The 17,199-nt window shown below is 36.9% G+C and overlaps 2 protein-coding genes across 3 annotated transcripts in view; both read left to right on the forward strand.

Annotated features, from left to right (window-relative positions):
• Positions 1-5,968, forward strand: part of Trhr (thyrotropin releasing hormone receptor) — a 43,434-nt gene extending 37,466 nt beyond the window's left edge. The window contains exon 3 of one of the 2 annotated variants that reach the window (XM_032914981.1): positions 4,084-5,968. In XM_032914981.1, the coding sequence (XP_032770872.1) occupies positions 4,084-4,146 (63 nt within the window). In that variant the 3' untranslated portion in view covers positions 4,147-5,968. The remainder of the gene's footprint in view (positions 1-4,083) is intronic. The other variant, XM_032914990.1, reaches the window with a different exon arrangement.
• Positions 1-17,199, forward strand: part of Emc2 (ER membrane protein complex subunit 2) — an 894,248-nt gene that overhangs the window by 618,417 nt on the left and 258,632 nt on the right. The window lies entirely within an intron of this gene.

Here is a 17,199-nt window from a genome sequence, read left to right on the forward strand (position 1 = left end):
GGTGCATTAAAAATAAAAACAAGCTAAAAACTCAAAATAGCCCCCAAATTTTAGAGACACATGGATTTGATTGCAAAGCAAACCTAAGTTTTACCAACTCTTCAGGCTTCATAAATATGGGATGGGATAAAGATATATCCAGTCCAGATAGCTGTGAGGGTGCCAGATAACATACAGGGACTATTCAAATGGATAACAAGTCCCAGACTGACTAGGACATGGCTTCACCTCTTCCTCCAAACCTTTAAGGTTGAAATTCCCTTCGAACACTCTTGTTCTTAACTCCTGAGCCATGTCAAGTGAATCCTTCCAGGTGAACTACGCTTCAAAGTGTGAAACAGATTTTGAGGTATTATTCCTTGAAATCAGCCAAATTCTGACCATTTTGCCTCAAGGCTCAACTCTAATTTGAACTTTAACTTGCCTCTAATTAGCTTTCATTGCTCCCCCTGGTCCTTTTTCAGATTCATTTTATTTCATGTACTCAGAAGATTCTGCTTATAGATCTAATCCAAAACACTAAAAATCTGCTGACTTTATTTTAAAACTGATTTCATACTATTATCACTACCTTATCTTCACAGGTACTTTGACCTAGTGTCCCAGTTATTATTAGACAGGTATGAATATGCATCTATCCAGAAAGGTCACAAGTCCTCTTCAAAAAACTCACCTGCTAGGATAGAGCAAATTAGATATTAAAGAATATAAGTTGACCCTGGTGATAGCTTCATAGTCATTAATTTTAATTCTTAGGTCAAAATGTCGTATTTTTAAGTACCCCATAAAGATGCCACTTTCCTATTTCTAGTTTATATCTCCAGTTCACGGATTTTCTTTGAAGTGTAATTGATAATGATAATTGACTCAGTAAACTTTCTTAATAAAGAATAGTATTCTTCATGGAAAACCTGTCAAACAGGACCCATTATAGGTAGGGTTGTATGAAATTTTTCTTCATCTACTCCAGGAAGACATTTCTTCTGCCTGCTACCATATTAGTAAAACAATGTAACAAAATAGTTACAGAAAGTATCAGAAGCCTATCCCCATGACTCTAAGCAATTTATTTTATTTAAATTTATACTATGGATTAATTATTATTATTATTGGATAGGGCACTAGTATGATCAAACCGTAAATGACATAAGTATGTGTTTAGGTACTTACAAATACTTACCCATAGGTGTACACATTTATGTAAGAAGGGAATTGGAATATATTAGAACTCTTATATTAGGAAAAGGAAATAATATCATTGAACATCTGTCATGTCTTCAACATACTGGTGGATATTTAAGTACCATGATCTCAATTACCCTGTCTTGACAAGTGTCCCTGGTATTTTCCTGAAGCTGTCTTCAGACACACCAGAAAAGGGCATTGGATCCCATTTCAGATGGTTGTGAACCACCATGTGGTTGCTGGGATTTGAACTCAGGACCTCTGGAAGAGCAGTCAGTGCTCTTAACCGCTGAGCCATCTCTCCAGCCCCCATGGTATTTTCCTAAACAGTGTGGTGACTGCAGAGATGTTTCTTTTTCCTTTTTTAAAGCTGACAATTAAATTCTTATAATCTAATGGCTACACACACACACACACACACACACACACACACACACACACACGAATGACAATATCAGATAATGAAAACAACATGTTTTACATAATATACACAAGGCTAAATGCACTTTTCTGACCTTTGGAAGTTTAATATATAGCCTATGTTTTCCCCTTTTGATTTTTAAAAAATTGTTTGCTAGTTTTACTTTTTGACCATAGCCCAAATTCTGAAGAATATAGTTCATAAAGCTTATGCCATTATAATATCAAATATTTTTATGTAATGTCCAACAGGTAGCTGAATTTACACAAAGGAGCTATAAACTTTCTAAAGTATTTAATATCACTCTAATTAACTCATAAAATATTTCCATTGATAATCAAAACCATATATCATCAAAAGGAAACTAAAAGACTAAATTAAAATTTGCTGGTGTAGTGAAATAATATTATTAATAACTCCCTCAGTCACTCCCTTAGTAACGCTCCTAGACTTGTTATATTACTTCCAATTCTATTCATGGATGAGGGACTTCAAGCAGGAAAGTGGGCAGAAGTGAATGAATAATGCAAGTGAACATAAATCCCTGCCTAGGGTTTCTTCCTCAGTCTGAATAATATATTTTTAAAGTTTGACGTAGATTTCAAGTATTCTACATCCTGAAGACAAATTAAAAAAAAACTCAAATTCTATAAACATTTCTAAGGAGGTGAAAAGCACAGAACCATGCATATACCTTTATAATCTACCAATAATAATGGATAATTTGTGTTAAAGTTTAGTAAATCTATGTAAAAGACTAGTAATATGTAATAGGTTTAAGTAGATAGTCGAGTTGCTTTATACAGAGTATATGTTTTAGGAAAGCAAGAGCTGCACTCTTCTGCTCACTTCTTTAAAACAGGAAACCCCTAGTGGTATTATACTAAAGTACTTTAAATCTATAAAAATTATAAGATGGGAAAAATTAACTTTTATGAAAAATAAATTAACACATAGTTCTATAAATTTTACAAATAAAGTATTCAATATTATTTTCACATCATTCAACTCCTAGGAAAGATGACCTTTGTATATGAAGGCAGAAAACCATATGTGAGTGAGAAAATACTCAGGAGCCTCTAATCAGCTCCAAGTTGAAGAAACACATCCCAAATATTCAGAATCACTCTTTGGATACAAAGGCACAAAAATGAGACTCTGAAGCAATTCTTTTGAATTTCTTCAAATTTCTCCCAGGATACTGTTGTCTCTGTATTGATAATGTTGCCTTACCTTTCTCTCCTCTCAAATTCTTATCCTTCCACAAGTATCCCTTTGCTCAGAGCAAGAAAATTCTCCTAACTTCCCCAGAGTAAATACTGACTTGAAGCCTTAAGTGTAAGTTCAAATGTTCTGTTAAATGCACTATGTACAGGAAAATATTACACAAATTTTAATTTTTATAAAAATCCCTCTTAAACAAAAGAAAATGTGGTCTGTTGCTTCTAAAATTCCTATTCAGTTTTGTCATGATTTATATAGTAGGAATCATATAGAGATGAGTTGCTTAATATGGCTTTTTTCTTGCAGAATAGAGGCTTGACGTTTCACAAGCTTCAGTCAAAAACTAGAAAAGGAACATTAAATATATGTAAAACCATTGCTAAAAGTTTATGACACAAATTTGTCTTTCTATTCTTACAAAACTCAACCAAATTAAAGAAAGCAGATATGCACGATATAGCTTCAAGATGTTATACTCTTGAACTATTAGGCAAAGTTTAGAATATAAATTAGAGTCATAAGAAATAGAGCACAAAGCATTTTTAATAGTCTACTTGAACATATCTAAGATGACTTAATAAAAAGATTATTTACATAATCTATTTTTAATGTACAATGATTAGAAATTCGCCTTTTAATTGTTATTTTTACTTACCACAGAACTAAAAAAATCCATAAAAGACCCTGTAATGTTCTCCATGCATGCTTATTTCATAATTATGATCCCAAATAATTCAGCAACAGATGTCAACAGGAGAGGTACATACTGGGAAGCAGTTCACTATTAAGATTTTCAGCAACTAATGGACTACATCAAATGACAAGCTTAATGAATGGCATTCTTAATTTAAAACTCATAAAAACTTTGATAAGAGTGACCATGAATATTTGTATTCAATGTTGCCATGTCAAAAATATGTAAATAACATTATCTTATACCAAGCAAATTCATCCTAACCAAATAGAATATGTTCAATTCATATTTTAAGAATTATATCTAGAAAAATGAAAAAGGCTGGAACATGTAATATCAGTTAAGATGGTGCGTTGTCTAAAGCTATCAAATCTGAATGTAACATGACAAGAAAAGAGTTTAGTGGTCAATAAACCACATAGTCACATATGATTGTTCTTGATCAAATGGAATAGTGGAAATGTAAACCATGTTGAAAGCTATGCCAAAAGAATGAGTTAACCAGTCCTGTTAGCTAGCATTGTTTCAAGTCTGTAAGTGACTCTTTCTTTCTTTCCAGAAGAATGGACCCAGTTCTTGTGCATATGGATATTCTTTGACTGCCAAACAGGAGAAAATATGAACTTCCTCAAGAATACCTTGGGCTGGTATTAATAAAGTGAAATCTTTCAAACAATTCAATATGACTCAATAAGATCCAACTGATCGAAGGTCTTCATTCAGAAGTCAGTAAGAACATCATGATACTGAAATGGTACAGGGTGGCACAATAAAGAAGCAAACATCTAATCCCTAGCCATGAGGACAAGCCACTCCTGTTTTGATATATATACAAATTACTGGCATGCTTTTCCTTAATGTGTCTCTCTTTCTCAAAATAATTGTTATTTGCCAGATGACTCTGAACACATCCTGGAAACCAATTTGTTCTGAGCCTCCACATATGTCCTTCGATACCCTTGAATACCAAATAATTCTGAATAGGCAAGTTAAACAGAAAATCCCATGGAGGACAAGTTCATTTCATGTTTGTATCCCAGAAATTGAACTAAGATGCTGAGCTCAACATTGACTTTCTCTTGAATGAATGAACGAATGAACGAACGAATGAATGAATGAACATGAATAAGTAAATTTATGAATCTCCAACTAAGAAATATAACGTAAAATCTTCATGATGCCTGAGTTCCTCATAGATTTTTTTTTACAAATATAAAACTTCTTTGCCTTTTGTTTTTATCATCTTAAACCATTCTCCTGGCTTATTAAAATGTATTATATTGTGTCAGATCATGGTCACCACCATCTCTGTGTATATATTATGAATACAAAGTTCAATAGTACTCTCAAATTTCAAATAGTTCAAATAGTACTCTCACCTAATTTAATAATGATCAAGATTATTACATGTATGTTCAGAGAATAACAACATACTATCACTGACATGTGAATAAAATGAAATGTGCAGAGTACATGGTAGAAAGAGAAGTTATATGATTTCAGATTACAAACCTTAGAATTCCTCATTGGGAAAAGAATATCAGGGGGGTGCTAGAGTAATTAGAACAACCTCATAGGAAAGCTTGAATTCTTATAAGAATAGACTTAGCTTAGATAGGAAAAGACAAGTGATGTACGGAAAGAGAGGTGAGTAAGGGTAGGAGGAAAAGAAACAAACTCTAGGTGGAATGGATAATGTGTCCAGTTAAGTGTGACTCATCGGGGATTGATCAAGGCAAGCAACTAGAAGAAAGGAAAGAAGGGAAATAAAGTATTTCCTGATGATTGTATTTGTCGAGGAAATAGTCAGCCAGACAGTTGGTAGACATGTATATTAGTAAGCTGTCATGTATTTTCTAAACATTGTAAATTTCACTTATTATCTATAAAAATGTAGTATGCTATTTGTCTCCTAAGTGTTATAATTCTGTAAGAATCCTAAAGTCATAATTTTCCAGGTAAAAACTATATTGTATATGTGTATATCTTTTCTATATTGCACTGTTATCATATATGGGATATATTTATTTATGTATATATGATTCAGAGGTCCTTAACAGCCATGAAGTTATCCAGTTATGCTCACCGTAGAGATCCAAGCTAGCTCACAGGCCCTTCCTGTGCCTAAGCATCCATATTAAATGAGAAACTGATAAGCAGTGACAAGCTTCTAATGCCCTCACCCTGTTGACTTGCATGCTGCTTATATCGTGCTCCTGAATGCTTGGTTTCTTACGACATGCCTCTGAATGTTTAGGTTTCCTTTTACCATTTGTAGAGAGCTGTATACTCACTCATCTCATCACTTGGACATCAATCATTGTGTCCGTGTGGAAAAATAATCTCCTTTAAGAAAGTGCAGTATTATGTGTTCTCTCTGCAGTGGGAAACTATTGCTGTATGTGTACGCATGCACAATAAAGTATCAAACTGAAAGATCCAGGTCCTTGGTTTCTTTTCTGTGAAATCATCCTATTTTGGTACACCTCGACTCTAAAGCATATGCTGCAAACATTTTATTTTGATACCTTGTTACCTGGCATGGACCACTGATTTTTTGATTAGATAATCACAAATAATACACAACTAAATACCTTTCATCTTTAGTAAGACATTTAATGTGTATTGGTACAAAAATTACTAACTTGTTATGCCATGCATGGTTACACTGACACCAATAAGTTTATTTAATGTTAATATTAGATGAAACAAAAATCACAGTTATTAATAAATAGTTAAAATTTGGGAATCTGTTTTGAGTAATTGCTTCAAATATTTCTTATTGTCATCTTTTCATTAATAACAAAGTAAACTAAAATCTTTGTGTGTAAAGCAGATGACCCTGATACTCTTTCAATTCCAAATAATCTGAAACATGTAACTGGTGAAACAAGTTTGCCAGTGCCTGGGTCATATTACCAGGAAACAGATAAAAATGCATTTGGCATAGGAAAGGAATTTCATGCTTCAGTAAATCTCAGATTTGTTAAATGACCCCACTGTTTCATAGCTGAACACAGAGGTTTACTCTCTCTCTCTCTCTCTCTCTCTCTCTCTCTCTCTCTCTCTCTGTGTGTGTGTGTGTGTGTGTGTGTGTGTGTGTGTTTAAGTCCTATGACTTTCTGAGGGCAAGAGAAGATTCATTTAGATGCCCCAAGGTTATCAATCATTAATGCTATTCACCATTCAAAGAATACTTCCTTAAGATTTTTTAAAACTCCTTAATTCTCTAAAATAGATTTTTACCAAGTTATGTATCATTCTTTTCTAGATCTCCTGATAATGGCAATGAAGTGATTAAAATCCTTGTTCTCTTATCCAGGACAGCCAAGCACAGTAACTTTTTCAGTACCTGGGAAACAGTGGACCTTTCAAGAATCTTTGTAGGTCAATGAGAATGAATGGATCCATTTTTAAAAGTAGTTTTAATAAAGATGAAACAGCATATGACACATGCTAACTACACGCGGGCTCCCCTCAGAAGCCAAGAATTCAAACAACATTCACTTCTTCATAGTTACCTTAAAATAACTTAAGCTTCACACATTAATTATATGTCCTCTGATGAGAAAGTCATTTGCCTTTTCCATTCATCTATCAAATACACTTTCTGCTGACACATCTGTTGTGTCATTGTAAATCTGCAAATATCAGTGGTGGCAGCATCTCGTAGTACCTTGTTCCCAACTGCATCGTGATTCTATGATGTCGGCACAGCTGTGGTAGACAAGACCATACACAGTATACTTCTTCCCTGTCCAGAAAAGTGAAGGAACAGTGTCTTTGTCCAGCACATTGTGCAAAGATATGGAAAGCCTTTCGAATGAACAGATAACCAAGAATTTCTTAACCAAGAGAGTTAAGACACCTGGAAAAATCAATCAAACAGGGACAAATAAAACGAAGTGGTACACTGTCTCCATTTTCTGGTGGAATACTTCTGAGGTGTCTGTACACCGCTGAGCTTCCACTGTCCATATTGGAAACAGTCCCCATACACTTGCTGTTATTTTTCATCTTACTGCACAAACTCAATAACCTCTTTGGAGAAGTTAAGCTCTGGTTCTTCCTCCCAGCCCCATGCTCCCAGAAATAACATTCAGACTCAAAATATATTTACAAATTCCTTGACCATGTAGCTCGGCTCTTTTTAGATGAGATAAAACTTAGAATATCCATTTTATTCTAGCCTACATTGTGCCATGTGGCTGGTTACCTGTGCTCGGGTACCGTGTGTGTGTGTGTGTGTGTGTGTGTGTGTGTGTGTGTGTGTGTGTGTGTGTGTGTTGTCTTAACTTTTCAGTGACACACCTGCCTTCTATCTCCCAGTATAATTTCTGAATATCCCACCTCTATTTCCTGCCTAAGCCAAAGGCCACAGACTTTTTACTTGACTGATGACACATCCATACAATACACAAGATATTCTCTCTATACCTCTTCTTTCTAAAGAACTTCCAACATGAACCATCTGTTTCCAAATACTTCTTCCATGATCTGCTTTTGATTTTATTTTATTTTTCTTGAATATTTTAAATGTTATCCCTTCCCCCCTCCCAGACTCCTTCACCCATCCCCTGCTTCTATGAGGATGTGCCCACTCCCACCCACCCACTCACACCTCAACGCCCTGGCATTCCCCTACATTGGGGAAATGAGCCTTCACAGGACCAAGGGCTTTTCCTCCCATTGATGCTGGACAATGCCATCCTCTGTTACATGTGTGGCTGGAATGATGGGTCCCTCCATGTGTATCCATTGGTTGGTGGATTAGTCCCTGGGAGCTCTGATGGGGTCTGGTTGGTTGGCCCTTTCAGTTCCTTCAGTCTTTTCTCTAACTCCTCCATTGGGGTCCCCTTGTTCAGTCCAATGGTTAGCTGCAAATATCATTATCTGCTTTATGCCATCAATGTTATAATACATATAAGTTTTAAATGTAACTTTACTATCTTTATTGTCTATAATGTAGTCTATAAATATTTGGCTCTCAGAGATGGAGATAATTACACAAAATAAACCAGGCTTCTTTCATTAAAATGAGTTACATTGTTGGACTGTGTCTCACTTCCTAAGAAATTTTCTTTAAAATAATAATAATAATAATAATAATAATAATAATAATAATATTTTACTTAAATGTTCTGGTTTGGAAAAATGGTAATAGTGGGAATTATTCTGTATATTGAAAATTATCCAAAAATGTACTTCCTAAAAGACAATCAGGAAAATAGAAACATTAGTAATGGGTGTCCATTTGGTTCTGTCTGAAATCTTTCCCCTATAAGCTCCAAAGTTATTTTAGCATCAAGATAGATTTAGGAAAATCATTAGCCAAATGGAAAAATTATGTAAACCTTCTTTGCAAAATGACTAACAGTGTCCCCAACTGCCAAACACAATTTAAATGCAGCAAGGCAGGATCTTTCTGAATGAATTGCACTTTGGTCAGTTGGCTCTGTATTTTATTACACAGCAGCATAAACCAGCTGCCCACAATAAAAACATCTCCCATCTCTCATAGAATTTTGAGAAGTATAAAACAAAATGAAGCAAAAAGAAAATAATTTTCTCTTTACTTCATACATACGGTACTTATCAATCAACATATATAATATGTCCTCTCTATATGTCCTTTGGAATTCCATGTTATCAGAAGTTGGAAATGATCTAAAATTAGTTTATAAAGCTCTGATTTTGCCATGTTATCCTTAGAAAACTTCTCATTGATGATTAAAAAGAATGTTTCAATTTTTACCTCTTACTGTGGACCTTAAATTACACCCTGGTGATGGTAGGTTTATTAATTGTAGTACTTTTCAAGTTTTATGGAACACTAACTCTACCTACTGGGAAAAAACTGAAAGCAATTGGAAATAGCAACAAACACAATATCTAAGTCTTTTTCTTATCATTGAACAGAGTTGCATAGAAATAGCTAAAAAATGTTATTCCTAATCAGGTAGATGAAGGCAAGACAAAGAAGAATTATTTTAAAAACAAAGATCAATAAAAATTCTTCCAAATCACATATTCTGTCTTGGACTTACTAAATAAAAAGAAGGCATTTTAGTATTTAATATTAAAGTATTTCATTTGAGTAACATGTTACTCAACAGCAATCATTTTCTCTGGGATGAACCCAGTAGCCATCAGAAATACTTAAGATGATTGAAAAAAAATCAGTACCTTCATTTAGAATGCCAAACACATTCTTTTTAATGTAAAGATGTTTTTTAAAAAAGACAGGAAGACGTGTTTTACAGCCAGATGGTAAGCTATGTGGGAGCTGTGAAGTTTTCTTACCTATTGATCATCTGGCCATAGCTCAGAGTTGTTCCTATTGGCCGACAGGAGATGGCAATGAAGACGACGCTTACTATGACTTGCTATGCCTTATCTTGTTATGTCACTTGCATAAGTTCGGAAGTTTTATAGAAATTAATACTTCCGTGTCTTAAGACTGACATTGCATAGTCAAATAGGGTAATATAACGAAGACACAGAGAGATTGAGGTGCTGTATTAAAAGCACTTCCTGCTTGCCACGGCAGGAAGTAAGTCCTGAGGAGGAAGATGAGATGAAAACTAGTTTAGCTTTGGAAGCTGAGGGGAAACCTAGCAGAGGTGATGGCTTTGTAGTGTAGATTGTATTGGCACATTGGCGTGTGTTTATTAAGTTTGTTGAAAGCAGCTGTTAGGAGTGAGGTTCTCCTAGTCCAGACTCTAGAACATTTGTTTCAAGTGTCCCCTGTGTAACAGGGAGAAAGGGCAACAAAATAGCACAGGATAGGACTAGAAAAATGGCTCTCAGTAGGTAAGAGCACTTGCTGCTCTTTAAAAGGACCAAGGTTCGAGGCCCAGCACCGCACGGCTGCTCGCAACTATTTGTAATTCCTGTTCCAGGGGATCAGACCCCTCCAAAGATAGTATACATATAAACATGCAACAGACATGTATACACACAAAATAAAAATAAATATTAAAAACAGCTTGAGTAATAATTATGTTCGTAATAGCTAAAAGATATGCTCTCCAACCAGAGTTATGATTCCTAATCTCATAATATAAGAATGCCTACAGTGGGGAAGAAAACCTGGAACCCATCTGTGGAAAGGATGGTCTAATCTGCTTGGAGCTCTTGATTAGGAGCCCCGGCATGGCTGTTTCATCACGGTTTCCCCAGCTGGTTTCTGATGAATGTTTGACTTGCTAATGCTGACCTTTAGTAATCTCTAATAGATATTACGAATACTTAATTTGATGACATTTTATTATTTGTCTGCTTCTCTCTATCTGTTAATCTCTGCTTATTTTTTTTATTTTACTTGTCAGATACTTAATAAAGCCACTCATTCAGGTACAGCTACCAGGCCATTCTCTGCCTTACAAAACAGCATTTTCTTATTTTGAGATTGAACATTATCTTTATAAGAGTGAACATTATCTTTGCTTAGAGCAACTGATTGAGCTGAGATTAGCAAATTACCTTCTCTCCTGGTTCCAGTGCTTTGTCTACAGTGGTGGTTGGTGCCTGGCCTCTTGTTCTTGTCATCCTTAATTTCACATCTAAGCATCCTAATCCCATTCTCATGCCCAGTCCTTGACTTGTGAAATTCCAAGTCAAGGTGAGGATGTTTATCTTCAAGACTCACTTAGTAATGGAAAACTGTGGATCCTTTAATAATGTTTCTTCCTCAGAATGAGTTATAATGTACCAGATAGACAAATAGCAAACAGTTGAGCTTCTGCATAGTTTATGTCAGTGTTTTGTTTTAGTGTGTGTAGGGTCACTCTTGGCATACTACTTCCTGCTGCTACGACCATTGGTTCACTTTCTAGCAGTCTCCCTCAACCTTGTATCTGTTGCTTTTCCAGTATCCTTTATCATCCCTTATCACCTCTCTTTAAGTAAACCAATTTATTCAGAGTACTACCCTTCCAAGAACTAGGTTTCTCATTAACTCTTTATCCGTAAGGAGGGGAAAACATTTTTTGGAAGCTTTCATTTCTGAAACAACCTAAAACAATGTTTTTCTCATTAGACTTTAGGATAGTTGTCAGATGCAAATATGAAATAGAAATAATAAGTTCTTATTAGTCAATAAGTTGATATTAATTCACTGGTCTCTCAGGAAAAAAAGGGGGGGGTGGCAATGCTTCTGTTTTCAAGTGAATGAAACCTAAGGTCTAAAATATGCATTTGAACTGTCTGAGATAGAAGCAAATACAGTTTGGTTTTCTTTGCCCTTCACCAGCCTAGAGATACTAATTAAGTCACATTAATATTAATAAACAGTTATGCCAATAAGCCAATAACCTTTTTAGCCAAGGTGCTTTGACTTCTCCTTCATCCATCCCTTCCATGACCTAGGGAAAAAAAAGCACCCATGCAGAACTGACCACCAGTAATAGGACTTCCCAGTTGCCTGGCTCCAGGTTCCATCCCAAAACAGCTAACTGCCCCATTGAGCAGAAAATCATCTTTACTGACCTGAAAAAAATACAAAGTTTCCCATTGCAAAAAGAAGTGTGTGTATTTCTCTGCCCTATATATCATAAGCCCCCTACTACTTTTTGTGCCCATGATCTTGTTTGTATATACTGATGCAAGAAATTAGCATATGAGAAAAGCCCACTGGCAAAGAGTAAATCTGAGCTTCAGGGCAGACTCGGTGGTACTTTAAGAAGTCAGAAAGTAGCTTGTGACATTAAAAAATATATGGAACAGACACCATGTGTAAGAAAGCCGTCACTTTATTAGTGATTTCAAAGTGTCCATCCTATATAGTCCAATGCCTCCATCCTTTGTATAACATTGTGCTTAAGTTCCTAACCTCTCTCATTGCTCCTTTCTGCTTCCCCGAGGTATTCTGCTTCTTGGAAACTATCTTTGTTTCTGCTCTGAGTGTCCCTGTTCATTTATTTGTTCTGGGACACAAAACCCTGGAAAGCTCAGCAGGTATCTTTAGTTATTGATAACACTATTGTATGTACCGTGCGGAACAATAAAGTCTATGAAACCAGGCTCACCAATGGCATCAACTAGTGTGTATGGGTTAGGGGTTGAGAAGGAAGCATTCAGAATGATTCATATTTGACTATTGTCAGCCTAGCAACAACCCAAAAATGAAAAACAAAAAACAAAACAAACCAACAAGCAAACACAAACAAATCCATGCATTGTAAGTAACTGACATCAGAGAGTGCGGAGACAGAATTCGGGGAGATTTTAACTTCTGAGATCTTTAAAGGTAATATATTCAGCTGAATTTGTTCTGCCTTTCAGCTGTTGTATATGTATATAGCTCCTAGAGACTGGACTGAGATTGCGCAGCATTCTGCCCAAAGACCCTAAAACTGCGGCACCTTGTCAGTGCGCTCGGAGGGAGGCCAGTGTCTGCACTCTACTTCTGCAGTTCTTAGCTGATAGGTTCATAAAATTCAGTCTCGTGCCAAAGGCTGCAGCGTTGCTCTTTCCATGCTTTAGAAACTGTCGGATGATCCATTCTGTCCTTACACAGGGGTATAAGGAAAGATTGAGAAGCAGACCACCTCTTGCATTTTTATTAGCGAATAAGCAGTGCCCCAAAGAAGCTTCGCCTTGGTTTGTAAATGCAAATCACAGAGCACTGATCAGTCTGCTTCCCCAAACCCAATGAGAGCAGAAGCAAACAGCATTCTCTCAATGGAATCCTAGAAGCTGATTTCCATTTTTTGCTTATTATTTCTCCTAGAGAAAGTTCCTCAGCAACAAAAGATGTTGAATTCATACAAAGTGCCTGCTACACACAGAAAATCTACACACAAGAATCTGAAAGGCACACAGCATCGTCACATACTGTAATTAAGAAAATTATTTGCACGGTTCCCTGTGAATCCTAATGAGTAAATAAATGACCCAGTGGTGTGGCCTCTTGATTACTTAGCAGGCAGATGAAAAAAAAGCATTTTTCATGTATGTTCTCCAGAAGATACAAGATGATTTAGCAGGAGAAATGGGGTCAGGTGCCAATTTCTTTCGGTGAAAGAGAGGGACCTGGTTGCTTGCAAAATAGAGGATACCAGTGCATGCAGCTCAGATGCAGTTGCTCACACATTATCCAGGATCAATAGAAAAAATATAGCAGAATATGTCAGAGGTAGCTGGAGACGTGTGGGAACTAAACTGTCAACATGCCTTTTCCTAAATTGTCAACGTCCTTAGGGAAACACAGCTCTTCATCTTTCCCAATATATGTTCTGTGGAGAACTATGAAATTCTTTGTTCTCATCTCTGTGCTTGACCAAAGAGGTGGGTGATGCTCCAGAATGCAGGTTCTGGAACAATGATAAACAAGGCAGAGACGCACTAAGCACAGCTCTCAGAAGATTCTACTTCTCTAAAACAGAGAAAGGCCCCTTCTTCAATGGGCATCATTGATAAAGCAATGAGAAAATGTCAAGCACTAAGGATAGACTTAGGTGGCAAATGTCAGCTAACATGCCAGGAGCAGAATGAACAGCAAAAGAAAAAAATAGCCTGTTGCTTGGACATCAAGTGCAATGAAAAGGACAAGCTGCCAGTTCTAGTTCATAACTTCTCTCGAATACTTAGTGATCTATTCTAAATCAGTGTCCAAATCACTTTCACAGTGCTCTCAAAGTCTCTCGAGTATAACCTGTCAGCTTGGGAAGGTCTTTTAAGATGCCACTAAGAACATTTAAAGAACTTAAAAATTCAAATTGGAAAAGTGACTACAACATATCTATAGATCTAATACCCAGGTTTGATTACAAAACCCATATAATGATAGTCTTATGCGATACAAAAATAAAATTTGCACAATGTCTAATTGTACACGTGTTTATGTGTTTAGTACTTTACATAAAAATTTAAACCCTTTGTCTTCACTAAATGATGAATTGCTTGAGGGGCCATTTAGGCTGTTCTGGTGTAGGAAGATAAGTACTTCTAGGTTACAACAACACAAAAAGTATTTGTGGTGTAAATAAGTCATGATCTCAGAATTTATCTGGAATCCAGAGTATTTCTGGCATACAAGGCAATCCAAACTCTACACTATTTCCTGAAATGAGAATTTAAGGATACCACAGGAAGACTTCTGGGATTACTGTAAATCAGGTTTTGTCAGCAAGAAATACAATGTAGCCCCTGAACAAAATTTACTGTTAACAGTCTAGGTTTTTGAAATATATTTTTACTTATTTTTGAGAATTTCTTACAATGTATTTTAATCATATTCACCCTAAGTCCTCCCCTTCACTCCTCCCAGATTTATTCCTACACATTTACAACTCCCTACTTTCTGTCCTCTCTCTTCTTTGAATAACACATCAACTCAAGTTTGTGCTCTTGGTATTCTCCTGCATGTGGAGCCATAAACTGCCACAGCTCCTCAGTTAGGGTTTTGGACTCATAAACGGCATCCCATTCTATGCTTGAATGTTGATTTACTTAACTGGGTACAGGTTTTGTGCAGGCAACCACAGCAGCAGGAGGTGCAAGAGCGTGCCAGTCCCATCAAGTCCAGAAGACACTGTTCACTGTAGCCTTCCTTGACCCTTGATTCTTTCCATTTCTATGCCTCCTCTTCTGTAATAGTCCCTGTGCCTTAGGTAGCAATGCCATATACGTGTCCCACTTGAGGCTGAGCATTCCACAGCCACGTATTCTCTATATTTATCTCTGTGCTTTGACAAGATGTGAGTCTCTTGAAGTGGGTAAGTCACTGGACATTGCAAAATAGAACTCTTCTGATGAGGTCTGAGGGCTGCACTAATCTATTCATAGAGAGCCATACATTTAGAGGGCAGTTTGATACTGTGTCCTATTGACAAAATAATGGTAACAGCTATAACTCCCAGGCCCAGTGATCTCCAAACCATGAGCATATTTACAGTAAAAGCATGAATTTTCTTTTGTATGGTAGGCTTTAAATACAAACCAAAAGGAGTTGGTTGCCTCCATACTATTTATGTCACTATTGCACTCATTAGTGTATCTTACCTCAAGAATCATTCATTAATGGTCATAGAGTCTCCTAGTTAGGGATTTACTGCTGTGAACAGACACCACAACCAAAGCAACTCTTATAAGAACAACATTTAATTGGTGATGGCTGACAGATTCAGAGATTCAGTCCAGTATCATCAAAGCATTAAGGAAGGCATGGTGCAGGGGTAACTGCGAGTTCCACATCTTCATATGAAGGCTGCTAGCATAATATTCACTTTCGGGCAGCTAGGACTAAAGTATTAAAGCCCACACTCACAGGGACAAGAGGCCACACTTTCTAACAGTGTCACTCCCTGGTCCAACCATATACAAACTATCACATAAAGTGTGTACCTAGGTAAGTCTATTGATGACCTTCTTTTCCCTCTGGTAGCCTACATAACATCTTCCAGTACATCTGGTAAGAAGCTTGTTGGTCAGCAACAATTTATGTCAATAATCTTTGTGCTGTCTTCAGAAATAAGATTTTACCATCAAGACATTGAACTACCTGAGGACCCAGCTAACCTTCTATTGGACATATACCCAAAAGATGCCCCAACAGATAACAAATACACATGCTCCACTATGTTCATAGCAGCCTTATTTATAATAGCCAGAAGCTGGAAAGAACACAGATGCCCTTCAACAGAGGTACGGATAAAGAGAATGTGGTACATCTCCACAATGGAATATTCCGCAGCTATCAAAAACAATGACTTTATGAAATTCATAGGCAAATGTTTGGAACTGGAAAATATCATCCTGAGTGAGGTAACCCAATCACAGAAAAACACATGGTATGCACTTTATTGATAAGTGGCTATTAGCCCAAATGCTTGAATTACCCTAGATGCACAGAACACATGAAACTCAGGACGATGATCAAAATGCTAATGCATCACTCCTTCTTTAAAAGGGGAACAAGAATACCCTTTGCTAGGGAATAGGGAGGCAAAGTTTAGAACAGAGGCAGAAGGAACACCCATTCAGAGCCTGTCCCACATGTGGCCCATGCATATATAGCCACCCAATTAGATAAGATGGATGAAGCAAGAAGTGCAGGCTGACAGGAACCGCATGTAGATCTCTCCTGAGAGACACAGCCAGAATACAGCAAACACATAGGCGAATGCCAGCAGCAAACCACTGAACTGAGAATAGGACCCCCGTTGAAGGAGTCTTAGAAAGGACTGAAAGAACTTGAAGGGGCTTGAGACCCCATATGAACAACAATGCCAAGCAACTAGAGCTTCCAGGACTAAGCCACTACCCAAAGACTATACATGGACTGACCCCGGGCTCCAACCTCATAGGTAGCAATGAATAGTCTAGTAAGAGCACCAGTGGAAGGGGAAGCCCTGGGTCCTGCCAAGACTGAACCCCCAGTGAATGTGATTGTTGGGGGCAGGGCAGTAATGGGGGGGAGGATGGGGAGGGGAACACTCATATGGAAGGGGAGGGGGGCCCAGAAACTGGGAAGGGGAATAACAATCGAAATTTAAGTAAGAAATACTCAAGTTAATAAAGATGGAAAAAAAAGATTTTACCATCAAGTTCTGGGACAACCATGAGCAATGCAATAGCCTGTATTATTTGAACAGTCTCTTAGACACCTGTGATCAACAACTTTGAGGGGACATAGCCTACACTTAGCACTGGGAAGAACATTTGGCAACTT

The sequence above is a fragment of the Rattus rattus genome, chromosome 1 (assembly GCF_011064425.1).
Source record: "Rattus rattus isolate New Zealand chromosome 1, Rrattus_CSIRO_v1, whole genome shotgun sequence".
NCBI classification, from domain to species: Eukaryota; Metazoa; Chordata; class Mammalia; order Rodentia; family Muridae; genus Rattus; species Rattus rattus.